This window comes from Chlorocebus sabaeus, chromosome 11 (assembly GCF_047675955.1).
Source record: "Chlorocebus sabaeus isolate Y175 chromosome 11, mChlSab1.0.hap1, whole genome shotgun sequence".
Classification (NCBI taxonomy): domain Eukaryota; kingdom Metazoa; phylum Chordata; class Mammalia; order Primates; family Cercopithecidae; genus Chlorocebus; species Chlorocebus sabaeus.
Window position 1 is genome coordinate 45,713,141 of NC_132914.1, and position 23,876 is coordinate 45,737,016.

The following is a 23,876-nucleotide window of genomic DNA, read 5'->3' on the forward strand; positions in this document are numbered from 1 at the left end:
ATTCTTACCACTGTAAAGTCATAGAAACAGAGAAAGTGCTGAAGCAATTGGGCTGAGTATATATACTCTGACTCTAGCCTCTACTTAGGAAGTTAATTGCTTAAATAAGTATCAAATCATTTGCATCTTGAGGTAAGAAAAAAAGAATATCCTATTTGTGGGTTTAGTTTACTCATAGCATGGTTAACTGAATCATATGTATTTAAAGTATGGAAGTACATGTCTTACAAGTTCAATATCCCTTATCCAAAATGGTTGGGACCAGAAGTTTCAAATTTTGGACTTTTTTGACTTTTGAATATTTGCATTATACAATTTGAGCACCCCAAATCCAAATATCCAAAATCCCAAATGCTCCACTGAGCATTTCCTTAGAGTATCATGTTGGTATTCATAAAGTTTCAGATTTTGGAACATTTTGGATTTCATATTTCCAGATTCAGTATGCTCAAACTGTATATGTTTATTTATATGTATATTACAATGTTGCCTGTAATAGAGCTAATAAACAGTTAATTGGCTATTAGGACTAAAAATGTAGTTATATGATACCATGTTTACCTTCAGATTGTGTATTTGAAGCTGCTAAGTTATCTGGCTGATGTGGAACAGAGTGGTGATGATGGGGTTGATGAAGAGTATCAGAATCTTTGGATCCAAATGCAACAACATCTGGGGTATAAGAAGAGAGGGAATATACACTGTGGGACAGCTGTTCCTGGTTAGTTAAAATGCTGGCAGATCCAGATGATGAAGTATCAGAGCCAATGATCTGAGATGCACAAGAGTTTCCATTTTTAAACAGTGAGTCTTTCAAAGTATTTTTACTGGAACTAAGACATCGAGACCTAGCAAGAGAAGAATATTGTTTCAATATCAAATAATAAATTGTAGAATTAAATTCATCTGAAATATGCTTCTGTGACTCACAGGTGTAAAGGAAAATGTGTGGTAGGTTTGGCTATAGAAAACTGTTTCCCTGTGACCATCTGTAGCAGCTGTCTGTAAATCTCTCTTTCTTCTTCTTGAACTGTCTATAAAAACAAACAAACAAACAAACAGTTTAGACACATGCAATAAGGCAAGTATTTCTCAAACCAGCATGTAAATGGAATCCTAGCTCTGCCAAAGCTCAGGCAGAATCCTTAAGATAATTAAGAATTACGGGCCTGACACAGTGGCTCATGCCTGTAATTCCAGCATTTTGGGAGGACAAGCGGGGAGGATCATTTGAGGCTAGAAGTTCAAAACCAGCCCAATCAACATAGTGAGACCCCAACTCTACAAAAGAAAAACTAAAAAAAACTGGCTGTAGTGGCACATGCCTGTGGTCCCAGCTACTGGGGAGGCTGAGGCAGGATAATCACTTGAACCTGGAAGGCGAAGGTTGCAGTGAGCGAAGATTGTGCCACTACACTCCAGCCCGGGGGCAGAGCAAGACTCCATCTCAAAAAAAAAAAAAAAAAAGAAAAAGAAAAAGAAAAAAAAAATATATATATATATATATAAAATTATCAAATATGTAAAAGAGAAGTTGAGTAAATACCAGATAATATATTTTGAAAAATTATGGAACATATATTTAAATAATAATGCAGAGAAGCTATAGGCTATAAAACCAGAAAGGCAGCAGGTAATCACTTCTGAGTCAAAAGAGTCCCAGAAATAAAGGGCCTCTAAATTAGGATTCCAACAAATCCCTTGATTCCTGAAACCTGTTAGAAAAATCACAAGGAAGTAACCAGAATAGTCCAAACCAGTTAGAGTGGAATATCTTGCCAACAGTTTCCTATTTTATTTAAGTGCAGTTACTTTCCAGAGACAATTTTCATCTCCAACATTTATTTATTTATTTTTCCTTTAAGCCCCAATACTACATTTAGGGAAAACCATATACTTCATAACATTCATTCATTGTCATGCACACCTACTATGCTCCAGTCACTAAAGATAATGAATGCATTGAATAAAATAAACTTCCTGTACTTATGGAGATTATATTGCAGTGAAAGGAATTAAACAAAAAATTAGTCAGGTAGAATGCAGAAAATTAAAGGGTAAGAGAATGGAAAGTTATGGAAGGAGAGCAGCAGGAACAGGTAAGATTTCTCTTAAAAAGGTGGTATTTCTGCAGAAACCTAAAGCCAAGGGAAGAAATCAGTCCTAGAAACATGTAAAAGAATATTCCAAATAGAGGAACAACAAATGCCAAGCCCTGAGAGGGGAAGGTGCTTAATGCGTTCCAAAAATAGTAAAGTCCATGTGAATCAGAAGAGTAGGAAAAAATGAGATCACCTGACAGAGAACCAGATTATATAAGAACTTATAACTCAGGCAAAGCATCAATTCTATACAGGTCCCATGACTCAACAGGCTGTATTCACTAGCACTTAGTAATATGCCCTGGCAATTTATTTTTAATCTTATATACAGTTTAATACAACCACCAATCCTCACAAAATAATTTTAAACATTATGTCAGGGTTAGCAGCATCTTGTACCGTGATATTTCAATATGTGCTGGGACTACAGGTGCCCGCCACCATGCCCGGCTAATTTTTTGTGTTTTTAGTAGAGACGGGGTTTCACCGTGTTAGCCAGGATGGTCTTGATCTCCTGACCAGCCCAGGCTGGAGTGCCGGGGCGCCATCTCGGCTCACTGCAACCTCCACCTGCCGGGTTCAAGTGATTCTCCTGCCTCAGCCTCTGGAATAGCTGAGACTATAGGTGCACGCCACCACACCCCGGCTTTTTAATTTTTAGTAGAGACAGGGTTTCACCATGTTGGCCAGGCTGGTCTCGAACTCCTAACTTTAAGTGATCTGCCCACCTTGGCCTCCCAAAGTGCTGGGATTACAGACATGAGCCACAGCACCCAATATGTAGGGGTTTTTTATTTGTGTGTGTTTTGTTTTGAGACGGAGTCTCTGTCATCAGGTTGGAGTGCAGTGGCACAATCTCGGCTCATGGCAACTTCCGCCTCCCTGGTTCAAGCAATTCTCCTGCCTCAGCCTCCCGAGTAGCTGGGACTACAGGTGTGCACCACCACACACAGCCAATTTTTTTTTGTATTTTTAGTAGAGATGGTGTTTCACCATGTTGGCCATAATGGTCTCAATCTCCTGACCTCGTGATCTGCCCGCCTCAGCCTCCCAAAGTGCTGGGACTAAAGGCATGAGCCACAGCACCCAGCCACCAGTATGTATTTTTTTAACCCTTGGTCTCCTTCCACTCTCTCGTCTTGTAGTCCCCAGGGTCTACCACTCCCATCTTTATGTCCATTTGTACCCAATATTTAGCTCCCACTTATAAGTGAGAACATGCGGTATTTGGTTTTGTTTCTGCATCAGTTTGCCTAGGATAATGTCTTGCCTATGTTTTAACAGTTTTGTTTTCTTGGTATTGAGTTGAGCTCCTTATATATTTTGAATATCAACCCCTTATAGAATGGATGCAAATATTTTCTTCCAATCTGTAGGTTGTCTCTGCACACTGTTGTTTCCTTTGCTTTTTAGTTTGATGTACTCACATTTGCCTACTTTTGCTTTTGTTGTCTGTGACTTTGCATGCAAATCCAAAAAAATCAGTGCCAAGACCACTGTCGTGTAGTTTTTCCCATTTTCTTCTAGCAGTTTTAGAGTTTCTAGTCTTAAACTCTTTATTCCATTTTTAGTTGATTTTTGTATATGGTATAAGGACCTAATTTCATTCTATGGAAATACAATTTTCCCAATACCATTTAGTGAAGAGACTGTCCTTTCCCTTTGTGTAGTCTTGGCACCTTTGTCAAAAATCAGTTAACTAGCTATATAACAGGTTCATTTTTTTTTAAAATTATACTTTAAGTTCTAGGGTACACGTGCACAACATGCAGGTTACATATGTATACATGTGCGATGTTGGTGTGCTGCACCTGTTAACTCGTCATTTACATTGGGTATATCTCCTAATGCTATCCTTCCCCCCCCCTCCCATGACAGGCATAATGGGTTCATTTCTAGGTTCCCTATTCTGTTTCATTGGCTGATGTCTATTTCCAATACCATGCCGTTTTAATTACTATAGCTTGGTAGTATAGTTTGAAATCAGCTAGTGTGGTAGCTTCTTTTTTATTCTTTCTGCTCATAATTGCCTTGGCTATTCAGGGATTTATGTGGTTTCATATGAATTTTACCATTTTTTTCTATGAAAAATAACATTGAAATTTTGATAGGGATTGCACTGAATCTGCAAATTGCTTTGAGTAGTATGGCCATTTAAACAATATTAATTCTTCCAATCCATGAACACAGAATAGTTTTCCATTTAATTATATCTTCAATTTCTTTCAACAATGTATGTTTTTCAGTATATAGGTCTTTTAATTCCTTGGTTAAATTTGATTTTTTTTTTTGTAGCTATTGTAAATAGGATTGTTCTCTTGATTTCTTTTTTGCACAGTTCATGGTTAACAGTGCATAGAAACACTACTAATTTCTGTGTGTTGTTTTGTATCCTACAACTATACTGTATTCATTTAATGGTTCTAACAGTTTTTTGGTGGAGTCTGTAGGGTTATATATATACACACGTACATATACACACACATATACACATATATACATATACTATATATATACACACATATATACACTGTATTCATTTAATAGTTTGAACAGTTTTTTGGTGGCATCTGTAGGGTTTTCTATATATAAGATCATGTTGTCAGCAAACAGTGACAATCTTATTTCTTCCTTTCCCAAAAGAACACATGTAACTTTTTTCGCTTTGCCAAAATGAAAGTTACCTAAAACTTTAAACAAAAATCTTTTTTGGACCATCTGGTACTATCAGTAAAAGAAAACATCTTTCTCTGTTAAATTACTTGTTAAACTGTTTTTTGTTCTTTTTGTTAAGCACAGTGGCTCACGCTTATAATCCCAACTCTTTAGGAAGTCAAGGCTTGAGCCCAGGAGTTTGAGACCAGCCTGGGCAACAAAGTGAGACCCTGTTTCTACATAAAAAATTTTTAAAAATTAGCTGCATACTGGCGTGTGCCTGTAGTTGCAGCTACTCAGAAGGCAAAAGAGGGAGAATCACTTGAGCCAGGAAGTTGAGGCGGCAGTGAGCTGTGATTGCACCACTGCATTCCAGCCTGGGTGACACACTGAGACTCTATTTCATAAAATAAAATAAAATAAATTAAAATTTTAAAAAGCCCTAACTGTTCTTTACTGAATAAAGAAAATTAGGGGCTGGGTGCAGTGGCTCACTCCTGTAATACCAGTACTTTGGGAGGCCGAGGCGGGTGGATCATGAGGTCAGTAGATCGAGACCATCCTGGCTAACATGGTGAAACTCCGTCTCTACTAAAAATACAAAAAATTAGCCAGGAGTGGTGGTGCCCGCCTGTAGTCCCAACTACTCAGGAGGCTGAGGCAGGAGAATCGCTTGAACCCTGGAGGCGGCGGTTGCAGTGAGCCAAGATTGCGCTACTGTACTCCAGCTTGGGCAAGAGAGCAATACTCCGTCTCAAACAAAAAAAGAAAATTAGGATCTTAAGAGGAAAGGAAGCAATAATTGCACAGCATGATAAAGTTAAAGAAGCTAGCTAATGTTACATTTTAAAACCTGAAAAAATACTAAGACGAGTGTTTTGAAGTATAAAAATAATTAATTAAGGTGCTGAATCATATTTTTTAAAAGGGACAGAGTCCTGCAGTTAGGTGATGTTTCTATAAAAGGCTCCATCATAATGGGTGCTGACGAGTTGATGGGTGCACACGCCAACATGGCACAGGTATACATATGTAACAAACCTGCACGTTATCCACATGTACCCTAGAACTTAAAGTATTAAAAAAAAAAAAAAAAAAAGGCTCCATCATAAAAGAACTGTAAAATTATAAAACTTTAATAGCACAAATAAATTTTAGGACACTGATAAACTGTTTTGTTATAAATTCCCCCAATAACTTTATAAATACTCCTCCTAATTTTCATTTTGTTTAAAGTAATAACTTTATACCATATAAAATATGAAAAGTGCAAATTTCAATAATTTTCTGAGTCCCAAATGCTTGACTTATGACAAAACTGTAAAGCATTTCTAAGTATAAAACCATCACTGTCACCTATTACAAAAGTCCAGTATCTTAAAACGTTGCTCAATAATTTGCAAAGAAGCATATCTAGAAGCAACATGTAAATGAAAAGAAACTACCTGTGTTTTTGCCATTTTACATTTTTATTGTCACAAGTATTTTCTCTTTTCCAAACAGAACTTTATATCCTCTATAACAGCACTGTCTAACAGAAATTTCTGTAATAATAGAAATGTTCTATATTTGCCCTGGCTACATGTGGCTAATGAATACTTAAAATGTGGCTAGTGTCACTGAGCAACTGAATTTTAAATTTGAATTTGAATTAATTTAAACAGTGCTGGTGGCTAGCCATTACCCTACTGAATAGCACGGCTTTTTGATGTTGCCTCTTGAGTCAGCCATTCTGCACAGCCACTGCTTGCATATACCTAAATTCTTCTTCATGTGTTCTCTTCAAACCTCTGTTGCAAGACTGAGCAGTGCAGTGGTGACATCATCTTAACTGTTAATTTTGTAGAAGACTTCATATTCCTGAAGTTGATGGACAAATCCGGCATTAAGGTTAATACATCTTCCTTTAACATAACCAAATGTACCTCTGTTGAGGATCCCAACGTTTCATGGAAAGTGACTTTTCATCCAGTTTGTAAGTTCCCATCAATAAATTTAGTCCCAGGGTTAAAAAGTATTATATCTGAATTATTTGTAATATCCAAAAATAAACATCTAAATAAATTTGTTGAAAGTTTGATAATAAAGTTTGGCCCAATATTTTGTATTACTCATGTTATATGGCTTATTCTGTAGTACAGGTGGCTCAACTTTCATACTAGGAGAACATAGAACTAAAAACAGGCAAAATCTGCATCACTTGTTTCATAGATTAGATTCTTAGCTTCTTCTCTGAACTACAGGAGGAAGGCAAACTCCAGCTTCATGTTCTCCGTTTACCCAACTAGTGGCCTGGAGGGCTGTTTGGAAGGGTAAAATTGCCCAAGCAACCCCCAGTCTTCAGGCTGGCAGAGGAGGCAAAAGGAAGAAAGGCTGAACAGTCCACAGAGCTGGTGGGTGAATGGCAAACTTACAATGAACACAGAATTAAAGGATCCTGGTGAGACTGAGCAACAGAAACATGGGGCAGGGGAGGGTTAGGAGCCCTGTACCCAGCTGTCATGCTGCTGCTGTCTCCTCCACAAAGTCTCTCTGTACCCTTTAGGCTGTCTAGACTCCAGCATAATCACAAACCCCACAACTCCAGTAATTATTTATGCATAAAATAATTTAAATATAATATAAAATTCAATAGCATAAAAGGTATAATGAAAAATAAATCTTGGGCTCACTTTAGGAGCACATATACTAAGACTGGAACAATATAGAGATTAGCATGGTCCCTGTACAAGGATGACATGAAAATTTGTGTAATGAAAAAAAAATGTTTATTTTTTTAAAAAATCTCCTTTTTATCATTGTTGCTCAGCTTTACCACCAAAGGCAAATGTTGCCAGTTTCTTGTCTATCCCTTACCCTGCTAAATGACTTAGTATTCTGCCACCCTCCACTTGAATGTTGGTTTTTTCTTTTTTCTTTTTTTTTTTTTTTTTTGAGACAGTGTCTTGCTCTGTCACCCTGGCTGCAGTGCAGTGGCACAATCACAGCTCACCGCAGCCTTGAAATCCTGGGCTCAAATGATCTTCCTCCTTCAGCCTCCTGAGCAGCTGGAACTACAGGCACCTGGCACTATGCCCAGCTAATTTATTTTGTAGAGACAGGATCTCACTATGTTGCCTAGGCTGGTCTCAAACTCCTGGCCTCAAGCAATCCTCCTGCCTTGGCTTCCCAAAGTGCTGGGATTGCAAGCATAAGCCACCGTGCCCAGCCAAACGTTTCAGATTCAATACAAACTTTAAACCAAAAATATGAACAGCATTTTTACTAACCATATCACAAATAATCAAGTTTTGACACCTAAGAGATCACTGATTACCAAATTATGTAATTATTTAGCATGCAATACTGTATTCTTGACTCCATACTCAGTAAGCTTCATTGGGCAGGAACCATATTGCTGTGTTGGACAACAGAAAGCATACTTGACCAAACCTCCTCAGAAGTTCTCGGTTCTAGGCCTGCCATTTACTAGTCATGTAACCTATGACTCTTATTTTCCAAATCTGTAAAACATGACTATTACCTCATCTCTACCTATTTTGCTGAGTTAAAAGGATTAAAAACAATAATACACATGGAAAATACACTGGAAGCACTAATGCTATTTAAATGTAAGGTAATTATTATTCATTTGTATCTCCAAGCAACCATAGCAATTAGACGTACATTAAATATGTAATCTAACAGACGTGCACACATTCTGTCATGCGAATTATATGCTACATTATATTCATGAAATTGACTTTTCTTTTAGGTTTACTGAATGAATATAACAACCCAAGTGTCAACAGAACATCTTTCTTTTCAGGAGTCTGTAACTTCAAAAAAGGTCTTACTCATAATAAAAGGATATAAATTGTTTAGCTTCTTGATTTATCTCTTATATTGAAGAAAAATTGTTCCTAGTAAGAAGAACAGGTATTTCATCAAATTAAAACAAAAAAATTTTTTTTGAGATGGGTCTCACTCTGATGCCCAGGCTGGAGGGCAGTGACACAATCACAGATCACTGCAGCCTCAACCTCCTGGGCTCAAGCAATCCTCCCACGTCAGCCTCTCCAGTAGCTAGGAGTACAGGCATGAGTCACCAAGCCTGCCTAATTTTTATATTTTTTGTAGAGACAGGGTTTCTCCATGTTGCCCAGGCTGGTCTCGAACTCCTGGGCTAAAGTGATCCACCTGCCTTGGCCTCCCACAGTGCTGGGATCAAAAGCGTGAGCCACCTCACCTGGACCAAAATCAAATTTTATCAAAAACTGCTGAGGAAGACTAACAGTTTTTCCACAGGAGACAAGGGTTTAGGAAGGGTCTAGCAAAGATCAAAGAGAGAGTGAGTTTGATGTATGAGAAACCATTCAGGCAACACTAAAGATTAAGTAAAGTCAGTTGTACAGCAGGAATAGAAAATATAAAAGTAAGACAAATAATGAAGTCCTGATAAAACATCTCTTTAATCTCTTTAGAAGAGATGATAATACTCAAAAAGAGTAATTCAGACAGAAAAAGCACAGGAAGGATAAAATAGAATGGTTCTTAAACAACTAATTATTAATAGGCAGCAAATGGCTCAATGTAGGGAAAGATCCCAACTTTTAGTAGCTTTTGTCACAGGTTTTCCTTACCTCTTCTGCTGTACTAACATGTCGCCTCTGAGTTTTCTTGGGGCTCAAAAGGCTTCGACGACACGAACCACTCCAAGACGGACTTGGAACAGGTTTAATAGGGAAAGATTTTTCATACGCAGATACATGGCAGTGATGGTTTGACTTTCCCGCAAAAATGTTTGATAATCCACTAAAAATAAAAAAGAGTTTGTAAGAAAGATAAGAACAGACAATAAGTAAAATAAATCTAATCTAGTGACTATTTTCACTTTCAAAATATAAAACCAACCAAACAAAACAGGTAAAACAATAGGTGGTACCATTTGAGGGAAATATACGATAAATGAATAAATGACATATAAGGATGCTGCATCAGGTTCTGCCACTTAAAAGATCTTACATTGTCAAAACACAAAATTATCAAATACTTAAAACTGTATTTTTAGATCCACAATCTAGAATTTCTTTTGGTCAGGAACAATATAGCTTTGTGGTATGACAAAGCATAACAGATTAGATGTCTTCAAAAGACCTGGGTTCCAGGTATGCTAAAAAAAAAATACATTTTCTATTATTCCCTGTACCCGATACTCAGCCTATTGGAGGAAATTAAGATTAAATATGTAAAAATGCATAAAGGCTGAAGCCTCTCAACTAAGCTTTTAAACTGAATTTTAAAATTTCCTTAAAGCCCAACAGAGGGCTCCCATCCTTCATTAAAAACAACTATTAGGCTGCGTCATTAAATTCTCCTTCTGGCCTATTTACTTCCTCTGAATAATTTTTTGTCTCTTTATACCATCTAAGGGGGAAAACTGGAAAATTGGCATGAAGAATATTGTGAACTCAAAAACCCTGTCTCACATCCAAGGCTTACTAATTTTGAGGTTTTTTTTTTTTTTTTTTTGAGATGGATTCTTGCTCTATCACACAGACTGGAGGGCAGTGGCATGATCTCGGCTCATGGCAACCTCCACCTCTTGGGTTCAAGTGATTCTCCCGCCTCAGTCTCCCCAGTAGCTGGGATTATAGGCACCCACCGCCACAACCAGCTGATTTTTGTATTTTTGCAGAGACGGGGTTTCACCATGTTGGCTAGGCTGATCTTTAACTCCTGACCTCTGGTGATCTGCCTGCCTCAACCTCCTAAAGTGTTGGGATTACACGTGTGAGCCACAGCACCCAGCCAATTCTGAGTTTTTCTATGCGCTCTTTCTCATCTATCATTACCTGGAAAGTTTGAAGTACTTATTCTTAGCATAATAAATGTTCTTTTTTCTTCAAGACTCAGACTACAGAAACACAGCTGAATATTCTAAATTCAATGAAATCAACTCTTTAAAATCATTATATGTGTTCTGAATCCAAATCAGACAAGATCTAAAGAAAATCAAAAAGTGCACAATTCTCTTTAAGTCTTCTTGGGTTTGTATATGTGTTAAGAATGGGGAAATGAGAGTGGCTTCTGGTGCTCTGGGGTGAGCTCTGCCCAGCTGCGAGGATGGCGGGAAGAGGGAAGCTCATCACAGTGATGGGAGACGAGGACACAGTGACTCGTTTCCTGCTGGGCGGCATAGGGGAGCTTAACAAGAACAGCCACCCCAATTTCCAGGTGATGGAGAAGGATACAACCATTCATGAGATCGAAGACACTTTCTGGCAATTTCTAAACCAGGATGACATCGGCATCATCCTCATCAACCAGTACACAGCAGAAATGGTGCGGCAGGCCCTGGACGCCCACCAGCACTCCATCCCCACTGTCCTGGAGACCCCCTCCAAGGAGCACCCATATGATGCCACCAAGGACTCCATCCTGCGCAGGGCCAGGGGCATGTTCACTGCTGAAGATCTGCACTAGGGTCTTCGTGTGAGGACTCCTCACAGCCCTCAGCCCTTCCCTCATTTCCAGGCCTCTCCTCAGGCTTGCCATCAGCCTTCTTTACATTTTGAGCCTCTAATTTCCAAGTCCCTGCCCCTTCCCACTCCATTAAGAGGCTAGGTGAGGCACTTCTAGGTTGCTGGGGCTCTGCTGTTAAAATCAAGGCTAGTTAAGAAACAGGAAGCCTGACCATCTCTCTCCACTGCCTCTTCCCTGTGCTATTACACAGTGTCATTGTTGACGTTAAATTAAACTCATATTCTTGCTTCTCTCAAAAAAAAAAAAAAAAAAAAAAAAGAATGGGGAAACAAGCAAGGACTTAAAATTTTAGGAACAGGCTTGTTTTCTTAGGATGAGTGGATGCAGCCAGGAAAAGATGGCAAGGGCAGTGTAATTGTTTAGTAAACACATGATGGATTCTCCACAATGTCTTTTGTATTTGTGTTTCCCAGAGTATGTGTGCACCTATGCATGTTTTTTAACATAAAATATTACTCTTCTAAAGAAACAGTACAAGGGCATCCTGCAATGCCAGAAAGCAAGGGTGTTACCCAAAATCAATAAGCTAAGGTCAAACAGACAGAGAAGCAAGCTTAAGGGGCTTCCACTAGCCAAATTTCTGAGAATGTGGGCATTAAAAGTATAACAATTATAGTGGATTGCAAAACACTGAATCCATAATGACACTAAAAAAGGAACAGACAAATTCATTTGAAACATATGAAGTGTCTATTTTACAAAAACCTTGCTTTGAAAACTGGTAATGAAAAAGTAAAATCTAATCATTTATCCTGCCTTTCCCATAGGAAACACATTTCAGGGACTCTAACAGCTCCAGCAAAGGAAAAATGCAATCAGAATGCCAATTAGGAAGTGTAGAAGTGATAAAATTAGAAAAATATTATTTCATTAACTGTAATAAAACTATTATCAGTTAAGTATTATCAAATGATATTAATTATTAGGTGATGGCTGATGTGAAATTCATCATTCATATAATGCCAAAGTAACATTATTTAGATTACATTCAAGTCACAGGGGAAAAACCTAATTGTACAATTAACTACCAGATTGTCAGTTCCTCAATCCAGAGGTCAGTCTAGTATCATGAATAATAGAACTAAAACAAGACACTGTTTTTCAAATGTGATAAACGCAGCATCACCTTTTAGTCACATCAAAAACCTAGCTTATAAAAAATACAGGTGATTTTTTGACAAAATAATGATACCACGTGGAAGCAACCTGTCAAATCCAAAAAGTAGAACATGATACAGAAAAGTCATGTCATTTAAAAAAAGGAGGCTGAGGTCGGGCATGGTGGCTCATGCCTATAATCCCAGGAAGGGAGGTCAAGGAAGGCAGATCACAAGGTCAGGAGTTTGAGACTAGCCTTGCTAATATGGTGAAACGCCGTCTCTACTAAAAATACAAAAATTGGCTGGACGTGGTGGTGGGCACCTGTAGTCCCAGCTACTCAGGAGGCTGAGGCAGGAGAATCGCTTGAATCCAGGAGGCGGAGGTTGCAGTGAGCCGAGATCACACTACTGCAGAGCGAGACTCCGTCTCAAAAAAAAAAAAAAAAGGAGGCTGTTCTAATTATAAGAGACAAAGCCAATAACTTCCAGATGCAAAACCAAACTAACTGGGTCACCTGAGAAAATTTAAATATGACTTAGGGTATAAAATAAAATTTACAAAAGAACACGTACACTATGAACTCATTTTGGAAAAAAGTAAACTAGGTAGAAGGATATGTACTGAGATATTACAGAGTTGATCTCAGGCTGGTGGCAATATGATGTTTTCATTTTTTATTTTTCTTAACTATGTTTTCTAAATTTTTCCAAAGTATTTGTACTATTTCTGTAATAACATTTTTTTTTTAAATAACAGTATGGCTTTATTGCATTAAAAAAGCCACCTGCAAAATGATGCATAGAGAAAACCTTTAACGAAGACAAAATAATATCATGCATTTAATAGTATACATAACATATATATCATACTATATATGAGTAAGAAAGAGTAAGAAAGAAACAGGTATAGGAAAAGGTTTGGAAGGAAACACACCAAGGAGAAGGGATTGGGATTGTGGGTAGCAGTCAAGGGATCTTCAGCTTTGTTGGTAACATACTGATTTCTACAATGTGAGTATATGAGTGAATTACTGTATAATTTTTTAAAAGTTAAGTGAGGAACATGATCCCAGGGAGTACTGACACATGTTCCTGGAGTCCATGTGTATAATAAAATAAAAGTCATCTTGTTGGCTTCTATCAACACCACAAAGCTCACACTTGACTAAACAGTACATTAAATGATCCCACATTCCTAAAATACACCAGGGCAGAATTTAAGTAGTCATAAATACTATTTTTAAAAAGAGATATTTACTAATATAATACTATAATAAATAATAATATAATAAAATACCTGAGGGAAAAAGTTTCTAAGCCAAATTTCATCTGCCTTTAATAATCCATGTAAGTTTTGTTAGGTAGAGCTTATGAAGTTGGAATAACTAGGATAAAGTTCTCTATGACTATCTTTTTTGTTTTTTGAGACGAGATCACTCTGACGCCTAGGCTGCAGCTATAGTGGCATGATCTCAGCTCACTGCAACCTCTGCCTCCCAGGTTCAAGCGATTCTCCTGCCTCAGCCTCCCGAGTAGCTGGGACTACAGGCACACATCACCATGCATGGCTAATTTTTTTGTATTTTTAGTGGAGACGGGGTTTCACCATGTTGGCCAGGCTAGTCTGCAACTCCTGACCTCAGGTGATCCACCTGCTTCGGCCTCCCAAAGTGCTAAGATTACAGGCATAAGTCACCGTGCCTGGCCTGTGACTCTTTTTATTTTCTAATATATAGAAGTAGCTTGATCTACTTGACTAATGTCATGAGGTAGAGAACTGCTTTAGTTTAAGTCAGGTCTCTGCTCACATGACAGCTGTAAAATGTGTTTCTTTCCGCTCAAATTGCAGAGATTGACTGATTTTCACTTTAAGATTTGCAAGAGTCATACTGATCTTGAAGGGTCCCAATATTCTCATATCCACCAAGATTTACTTAAAATTCTCTCTTCCAGTAAAATTTAGCTATCATCAAAATTCAGCACTAAGTAAATGAGAAGTTGAAAATGTAAAATGGATTTGTTCATATCCTTAAGGTTTAAAGTCCAAAGATGGTGTTACTCTTTTAAAATCCCCACGTAATAACTATCTACCTTTTAGTCACTTTCTCTTATATCTGAGGAAGGGCTTGAGAACTAAGATGACAAAATACCAACCTTGAGGTCTTTCGGGTTTCGAGGTAAAGACTTCGGCTGTTTCTTGATTTTTGTAAAGATGAGCTTGATGATGGAGTAGAATTTCTCCATTGGCCATTTGCACTCTGGCCAAAGGTTCTTAAGTCGCCTGAGCCAAGAAAACTGTCTGAGGAAGGATTATCTAAAAAAATAAAAGTTTGAATAAATTAAACAAATTCTACAGGTGGTTCTCCTTATGACTGCAACCATGACCAACTATTGTATTCCAAAGTAATGTGGCATATCACCATGTCTCTCATGGAAGAAAGATCCCAGTCTCAACTGCCAGTAAAGTCTGCAGTAGGGGAACTTCTACAAACTATAATTGATTCAGCCATACTAACCTGAAAATTGATGAAGGAGCTGAATCCTGCCACAGCCATGTGCCTTATCTGCATCAATGTGACTCCGTGGTGTCCACCAAAAGTCAACATTTTACCCCAACTATATCTTGCAAGCACTCCCAGGCCTGGGCCTGAAAGAAGGTAGGCCAGACCAGTAAGAAAGCAGGTGGGGGGCCAATGAGAATTGTAATTCAAATGAACAACAGTTATTGCTTACTAAGCAGCTAGTGTCACTTTCTTCTTTTTAGTTACCATGTTCAAGACTCAGGTACTCTCTCAAAGAGCAGAGACAACCTAATTGCTGCTTATTCTGGTTGGCTTATGGCAAGGAATGACCCATCATATATATCTGGTTCTGGTATAATAATCTTCAGTCATTTAATGCCATAATCAAACATATTATTACTCCAATGTTTGCTACTACAATCAGATTGAGAATTACTTATTATTTGAATTTTCTAACTTATGGATTACAATCTGGGATATCAAAAACCTCCTGAAGTTTCAGCTAGGAGTGGTAGAATAATTTCTATACCCTCCTCTCCCTATCTGCAGAATTGGACAATTTAAAACAGCTCCCTCAAAATAACTTCAGACATTAAGTTACGGAACTCTAAGGAGCTCCAGTGAAAACATAAGAATAATAATTCTCTACTTCTGGAATTTTTTTCTAGTGCTGACATTATTTTGAAGATATTCTTTTAATGCATATTACTATAGAACTTTTCACAATATTGTAAATGTATGCTATTAAAAATATTTAATGTATCTTTTGATACTCTATCCAAATAGGCAGCCTTCAAAAATATAATTTTGTGTTTCTGTAAGCTAATCAAGATGTCAGGATGTAGGGTAAATAAGACAAGAAAAAAGAAGCAGTCAAGGGTGGCATTAGTACTAATTAATTCAACAGTTAGTGACCTTAGTCTGATAATTAAAATAAGCTAATTTACTTTCAAAATGAATTGTAACTTTGTTCCTTTGTAATCAGTATCTATGCTTAGCATCTATTACTATAACTTTGAGGACAGAAACATGAGGGTAATGAAAATGAGTCTTAGTAAAAAACTAGAAAATTATTATACTTAAGTTTAAAGTCATAACAGTAGAAATATTTGTCTCTCACACGTTTTGGCTAAAATTTGATTAGGGCATGATCTAAATAGAGATATCTGTCTGAGGAATCGGTCTGTCAAAAATACAAATTACCCTAACAGGTGTGAAATTTGAGACCAAGGATAAGTCAGAGTAGCATTCTCAATGGCATGTGACAGAGACGGCAGCTTCAAAATGCAAGGAGAAAAGCAGAAGATCAGGCAGCAGTCTGCTTAAACAGAAAAAGGTGGTTCCAACTATACTTAATGAAATCAATCGCTGAATGGTGTTCTGCTGCTGATGGGATCAAGTAAAGCTAGAGACAGACTAAGAGGAAACTACAGATACTGTTTTGTTTGTTTGTTTTTGAGGCAGGGACTCACCCTGTTGCCCAGGCTGGACTATAGTGGCACAATCATAGCTCACTGCAGCCTCGAACTCCTAAGCTCAAGCAATCTTCCTGCCCCAGTCTCCCAAGTAGCTGGGATTACAGGTGCATACCATCATACATGCCTAATTTTTCTATTTTTTTTGGAAAGTCAGGGTTTCACTGTGTTGCCCAGGCTGGAATCGAACTCCTGGCCTTACGTGATACTCCCACCTGGGCCTCCCAAAGACAAAGTACTGAAATAACACAGGTGAGCCACTGTGCCTGGTCACATATAGTGAGAGTTTAACATGATAGTCTGTCATCACTGATTTCTGTAAGAAATCAGAGTTACAAACACCACAAAAAAGATTACCTATGATGTGTACATACATACACACAAAACTAGGAGAAAATACAGCAAAAATTTAACTGTGGTTATGTTCTAATGATAGAGTGATGGGTATTTTTCTACTTTTCTGTACAAATTTTCTGCAGGGACAAGCAATACTTTTATGAGTATAATAAACTTCATATTAAAAAAGAATGTGTCAAGACTGGGTGTGGTAGTTCATGCCTGTAATCCCAACACTTTGGGAGGCCGAGGCAGGTGGATCACCTGAGGCCAGGAGTTCGACATCAGCCTAGCCAGTATGGTGAAACTTGTCTCTATTAAAAATACAGAAAATTAGCCAGGCATGGTGGCACACGCCTGTCATCCCAGTTACTAGGGAGGCTGAGGTATGAGAATCACTTGAACCTGGGAGATGGAGGTTGCTGTGAGCCAAGAGCATGCCACTGCACTCCAGCCTGGGTAACAGAGTGAGATTCTGTCTCCAAAAAAAAAAAGAATGTGTCAGGTAACTACTTACTATGAAAGTAACTACCAGTTGCTCCTGTTAACTTTAGTTAAAATAATAGCAGGATGTTTAAATAATCTTACCTACCAAGTATCATTCTGGTAACCTAATTTAACATATTTTCCAAAGAGAAGACATTGATAATTATTCTAGGCATGAGCAAAATCATTTCTTTTCATCCTACTTTTCTCTGTTTACGGTTAAACTTTTTCTTTTTCTTGAGACAGGGCCTCCCTCTGTCCCCCATGCTGAGTGCCAGTGGCACCATCACAGCTTACTGTAGCCTTGACCTCCCAAGCTCAAGTGATGCTCCCACCTCAGCTTCCTCAGTAGCTAGGTCTACAGGTACATGTCACCAAGTCCAGGTAATTTATTTTTATTTCTGTAGAGACAGGGTCTCAGTACGTTGCCTGGGCTGGTCTCAAACTCGGGCGAAAGTGATACTCCCGCCTTGGCCTACCAAAGTGCTGGGATTACAGGCATATAAAGTTTTACCGTAACAAAGTAAACTGTAACAAAGTTTTTAAAACTTTATTTTTAAAAAAATCAGTATATTAAATACTCTAATCTTAAGTGGATTGAGAGGTAGATTTTTAAAAAGCTTGATCTAGAGATGTTAACCCAATAAAGCAATAAAGGAGAAGTTCCAGATCCTAGATCCTAAAGTTTGGGCCTTCCTGCTCACTTTCATCCTGGTGGAGGAGGAGACAGCAGGGTGAGAGAGAAGACAAATACCAGTAAAATCAGGATCAGCAGATTAAGGCAGGTAAACTGAGGGTCCGTGTCTAGCCCAATCAAGAGGTAAGGCAGAAGGTGATGACCACTGCAATCGATGTGGGGATTATTAGAAAAGAGTATACCCAGAGGAGAGAGCATAATTGGAACGAGTATGGAAAGAGGAAGAAGTTTTTTTAAAGTCCATAGTAAAAAGTAGGTTTTAATTAAAGACTTCATTATAAGAAAAAAGTATATATAAGACCACTGACATTCACAGATTTAAAATACTGATTTTTAGAAAGTGACCTTTGATGTCTGTGACATGCCATAAGCTTGTTCGATTAGGGACTAGATGAGATTTGTTAGACACAAATTTGAGTACTCTGCTTCAAGCTGTGAGTAATTTAGCATCCCCATTTCAATATGACTTTATTATTCACTATTGTTATTCTCTATTCATCATCTATATATAGCAACTGTTGTAATTATTTTCTTCTCCAAAAAAAGGTACTCAAGTGAAACATGAAGCTTTTAGTGTAAGACTGTTGATATAGGAATCAACTTGTGGTATGAGGATAAACATAAGAAAAATATAACTCTCAACAATTATGTAACTGAGTAGAAAGCCAAGGAATCTGGCCAAATATTATATTAGAACTTAAGATAATCTTAGTTATATTCTTTGTGAGTATCAAGGGTTTACTGAAACTTAGAAGAAAAAAAGCTCTATATACCAATGCTTTTAGGGCATGTTATTAACAACAGCTGAAAATGGTTAAGGGTAAATGTGCACCTAAACCATAGGGAAAATAATGAAGCAAATGAAGGCACACGCCCATTATCCCAAATCAAATGCTTGCATACAGTTCTATACCGAAATTTAAAATTTTTGGAATTTTAGAAAGATAACCTGGCATATTAGGTAACACCTTCAAGTATAATCTGTAACAGTACTCTGTAATCAAACATGTTATCTGCAGCAAAATGTGAAAATACTCATTTTTACAGAGATTTTAAAAAAGAAAAAATATAAACAGCTCAGTGTCAGTTCAAGTAGGTTTTGCCAAGGAATTAATTCAGGTCAGGTATTTTTTTTTTTTTTTTTTTTGGAGATGAAGTCTTACTGTGTTGCCCAGGATGGAGTGCAATGGCACAGTCTCCACTCACTGCAACCCCCACCTCCTGGGTTCAAGCGATTCTTCTGCCTCAGCTTCCCAAGTAGCTGGGATTACAGGTGTCCTCCAACACACCCAGCTAATTTTTGCGTTTTTAGTAGAGACAGGGTTTCACCATGTTGGCCAGGCTGATCTCGAATGCCTGACCTCCAGTGATCCACCCGCCTTGGCCTCCCGAAGTATTGGGATTACAGGCCTGAGCCATTGCACCCAGCCTCAGGTCAGGTTTTGAAGCCAAATGAGTTGTGAAAAAAATTTTTGGTTTTCAGAGGTTTTTGGATTTGGAATTGCACATAAGGGATTGTGGATGTGCGTATCAATTTCATGAATTAGAAATGAGCAGAAAATGATTTAAAAAGAACACGTTGACAGATGAAAAACTAAAACTATACTGGCCTGGACAACACAGAGAAACTCCGTCTCTACCAAAAAATACAAAAATTAGCTAGGCATGGTGGTATGCACCTGTAGTCCCAGCTACTCAGGGGGGTGAGGTGGGAGGATCACAGCCAGGAGGTTCAGATTGCACTAAGCTGTCATTGTGCCACTGCACTACAGAAGGGCAACAGAGACCCCCTGTCTCAAAAAAAATTAAAATAAAAATACTGAGTTAAAAAAGATTACATGTGTCAAATCACACAACATGTACGAGGTATGTACACACAGATAATCAGAAGAGATTACACAGACTTGAGTTAAATAAGAGTTGGATGAGATGGAGTGCAGTGGTTCACACCTGTAATCTCAGTACTTTGGGAGCCCTAAGCAGAAGGATCACTTGCGCCCAGGAGTTTGAGACCAGTCTGTGCAATACAGCAAGACCCTCATCTCTATAAATAATTTTTTAAAACATTAGCCAGGCATGGTGGCATGTACCTGTAGTCCCAACTACTTGGGAGACTGAAGCAGGAGAATCGCATGAGCCTAGGAGGTCAAAGTTGCAGTGAGCCATGACCACATCACCACACTCCAACCTGGGTGACAGAGTGAGACTCTGTCTCAAAAAAAATTAAAAATAGGCTAGGTACAGTGGCTCATGCCAATAATCCCAGCACTTTGGGAAGCCGAGGCGGGTGAATCACCTGAGTGATTTGAACAGGAGTTCAAAAACCACCTGGCCAACATGGCGAAACCCCATCTCTACTAAAAGTACAAAAATTAGCCAGGCATGGTGGCAGGCACCTGTAATCCCAGCTACTCGGGAGGCTGAGGCAGGAGAATTGCTTGAACCCAGGAGGTGGAGGTTGCAGTGAGTCAAGATCACGCCACTACACTCCAGTCTGTGCAACAGAGCGAGACTCCATCTCAAAAAAACCAAAATAAAATAAAATAAATTAAAAATAAAACATTAGAATTGGGTTATGAGAAGGGAACTTTCAGTAGAATTTTCTATATAGCTGTTTATTATTAAGTAATTGTTTTTAACTTAAAGCAGAGATTCCATCCAATGGTAAACTGGCATATGAAATTATAAGCAAACACAGCCTGAGTTCAAATGGAAATACCGATGATCTAATTTCATTAACCATTCAATCGTTCCTCCGTCATTAATACTGAGCTATCAAACCAGATTTCAGACTCTGTTCATCAAAAAGCCTTCTCAATAACAATGGTAGTAGAGTTACGTTTCGAGAAAATTGATTTTTCTATACAAATTACGCACGTACTATGGAAGTCCAGTGCCCAGGGCAGATAAAGTATCACCCACCTAAATCACATTTAAATACAGTGTGAATCTAAAAAAGCATCATACTAACGTCTTTTTAGGGAGGAGATCTCACTGACAAAGAATCCTAAGGAAGCCAAATAACAAGAATAATTATTATCTGCATTCCGTATTTATCATTCCAATTTATCCTTATAAAAATTCAGCCAGGTACAGTGGCTCACACATGTAATCCCATCACTTTGGGAGGCAGAGCCAGGCGGATCACTTGAGGTCGAGAGTGCGAGACCAGCCTGGCCAACATGGTGAAACTCTGTCTCTACTAAAATTACAAAATTTAGCCAGGCATGGTGGTGGTTGCCTGCAATCCCAGCTACTAGGGAGGTTAAGGCAGGAGAATTGTGTGAACCCAGGAGGCAGAGGTTGCAGTGAGCCGAGATCATACCACTGCACTTCAGCCTGGGCAACACAGGAAGACTCCGTGTCAAAAAAAAAAAAAAAAATTCCTCTTGAGGCAGTTTCAATGGTATAACTAGTATTCCTATATTGTGGTAAGGCAAGAAGACTGAAGCATGAGGAGTAAAAAGACCTGGGAAGACTACTGTAATCTTCCTGAGTCCAACTGCCAAGAGGCTAACCAACAAAACTCTTAGTTTCTCAAGGCAGAGGCAGAAGACCCTTGGAAGTCCAAACCCTAGTAAGGGGCAGATGATAGATAAGTCAGGCAGATCACAGGATAAGAACAACCTAGAGAATGCTGACTTCTGTCATGGATCACAAGTTAAATAGGCAAGCCCTTGAATATGCAAGCATATGGCTGTGGCAGGTGCTAGACAGAAACACACAGTTAACATTTCCTGCCCTGAAAGAAGGACAAGCTCAGGAAGAAATAAATTTTCAGGTTTCATGGTTTCAAGTAGAACAGAAATAAACTAGCTCTGTGATTTAAATTAATGCAAAACAAACACCCTTTTCACACATCACATACACATATCCCCAAAAAAAGTCAAAAACAAAGTTGTATTGCTTTTTACAATGGCATAATGGACAGTTAGATTAGATTCTCAAAACACTTTCCCACAAGAAAACTAGTATTTGGATGAGACAAAATCAGTAAAGTATCATAGCAACCACATACACAGGAAAAGCCATTCAAATGATGTTCTAGTGAAGAAAATACCATCTTGTTTTTGACAATGTCTTTACTTTTGGAGATGATAAACATAAAAGATATGCTATAAAGAAATCCAAAAGGTATAAAGTCCCTTGACTCCAAGTAATGTGTCATACCTGAATAATAGCTTGGATTATAAGCTGCACTTCCTGTGGAACATGTAAAAGATCGGTCCAAATGTCCTTGCCTGGAAGATAAAATCTAAACAAAGCAGAAGATTTTTCTTAAGTCACATTTTTTTTTTTAGAGACAAAGTCTCACTCTTGTTGCCCAGGCTGGAGTGCACCAGCACGATCTCTACTCACTGCAACCTCTGCCTCCTGAGTTCAAGTGATTCTCCTACCTCAGCCTCCTGAGTAGCTGGGATTACAGCTGGGATTATGTGCCATCACACCTGGCTAATTTTTGTATTTTTAGTAGAGACAGGGTTTCACCATGTTGGCCAGGCTGGTCTTGAACTCCTGACCTGAGGTGATTCACCCACCTTGGCCTCCCAAAGTGCTGGGATTACAGGCGTGAGCCACCATGCCTGGCCATGTCATGTTTTTTAACAATAAAATAAAAGCATATATTAGGAAAAATAAATAATTAAACAAGACTATAAGCCGGGTGCAATGGCTCATGCCTATAATCTCAGCACTTTGCAAAGCCAAGGCAGAAGGATCACTTGAGCTCAGGAGTTCAAGACTAGCAATGGACAACATGGAGAGACTCCGTCTCTAAATAAATAGACTATAGCAGAACTAAGACTATTTCAGAACTTGATATAATTATATTTACATGTTATACATATTAGTACTACATACTAATAAGAAAGGAAAACACGTAGACAATCTAATGAAATAATTCAGGCTTCAAGAAAAAAAACAGGCAAAATATCTGTTATACAACTTAATTCAAAGAATGTTCACTAAAGGTAAGTATGTATTTAGTACACCCTGTCTGAAAGCCAGTTATAACACATATTAAAAAGGCTGAGAAAAATCAATCTGGTTTTGGTTGTTTTGATAACTTTACAGACATAGCTCTCAATCAGAGGTGGTGCTGTACCCTGGGTACATATCTGGAAATGTGTGGACATACATTAACTATTAAAATAATTATGGGGGGAGGTATATGCTACAGGTATTTAGTGCCTAGAGCTCACGGATGCTAACTATCCTATTAGTAAAGATTCACACATCAAAGAATGATCTCAACCAAATTACTAATGGCTTTCCTATTGAAAAAGACTGCTTTATTAATAGTGCTCCCCACACTTTCATGTGCATATAAATCAAATGAGGATGTTTTTAAAACATAAATTCTGATTCAGTGATATGAGATAAAGCCTGAGAGTCTGCATTTCTATCAGGCTCCCAAGTAATGTTGATGCTGTTGGTCCTGAACCAGACCTTGAAAACCAGGCACAGACATCTCAGAGCTGCTCTATATTTTCACATTTCTCCCCCATTTAATGCTCAGCAATTTTAAGCGCTAGTTTAAAAGAACACCGATCTGTATATAAGTAATTTTAAAATTCAGAGAACAATGAGTTTTCTAAAAGGTACTGTTCTTAAAGAACTCATACATAGCCTATTTTGTCTTAACTTCCTTGTCTTAATTTTAATATATAGAGCAGAATTCCAAACACTAAAATCACTGATTCTAAAAAGTTTATATCCATGCTTGTATTTTTGAGTGTGGTATTTAAACTACATAAGATGAAAACGTAAGAGGAGCCCAAATAATTAATTAATTAAAGGAAGAAAATTGCTCCTAACCTGCTGGTCAGAAAGTGAAAGCTGGTCCTCTGGAAAACCTGTTTGTGGCAGGAGGTGGGTTTTGAATAAGGAGTTGTGGTTCACTAAAGTCACTTCTCCAGCATCCATCCTCATCCTATCAGCAATATCATCTAGGGAGAGAGTGTGGATTAGTTCAAGTC

The 23,876-nt window shown here is 38.2% G+C and overlaps 2 protein-coding genes and 1 non-coding gene across 7 annotated transcripts in view; 2 read left to right on the top strand and 1 right to left on the bottom strand.

Annotated features, from left to right (window-relative positions):
• Nucleotides 1-23,876, bottom strand: part of SENP1 (SUMO specific peptidase 1) — a 61,493-nt gene that overhangs the window by 29,465 nt on the left and 8,152 nt on the right. For all 5 annotated transcript variants that reach the window (XM_008003035.3, XM_008003036.3, XM_008003034.3 and 2 more), the window contains 6 exons: nucleotides 23,716-23,846; nucleotides 22,069-22,153; nucleotides 14,537-14,696; nucleotides 9,380-9,551; nucleotides 931-1,034; nucleotides 562-848 (listed from right to left, as the gene is read on the bottom strand). In XM_008003035.3, the coding sequence (XP_008001226.2) occupies nucleotides 562-848; nucleotides 931-1,034; nucleotides 9,380-9,551; nucleotides 14,537-14,696; nucleotides 22,069-22,153; nucleotides 23,716-23,846 (939 nt within the window). The remainder of the gene's footprint in view (nucleotides 1-561; nucleotides 849-930; nucleotides 1,035-9,379; nucleotides 9,552-14,536; nucleotides 14,697-22,068; nucleotides 22,154-23,715; nucleotides 23,847-23,876) is intronic.
• On the top strand, nucleotides 7,422-7,527 carry LOC119623978 (U6 spliceosomal RNA). The gene has a single exon (XR_005240079.1). It is a non-coding gene; the product is annotated as a U6 spliceosomal RNA (small nuclear RNA).
• LOC119620744 (V-type proton ATPase subunit F) lies at nucleotides 9,744-13,135 on the top strand. The gene has a single exon (XM_073021332.1). It carries the CDS (start codon nucleotides 10,863-10,865, stop codon nucleotides 11,220-11,222), a length of 360 nt encoding a protein of 119 aa, XP_072877433.1. The 5' UTR covers nucleotides 9,744-10,862; the 3' UTR covers nucleotides 11,223-13,135.

What these genes read in the sequence shown, in the direction of transcription:
- LOC119620744 (XM_073021332.1), top strand. Translation starts at nt 10,863, where the DNA reads ATGGCGGGAAGAGGGAAGCTCATCACAGTGATGGGAGACGAGGACACA.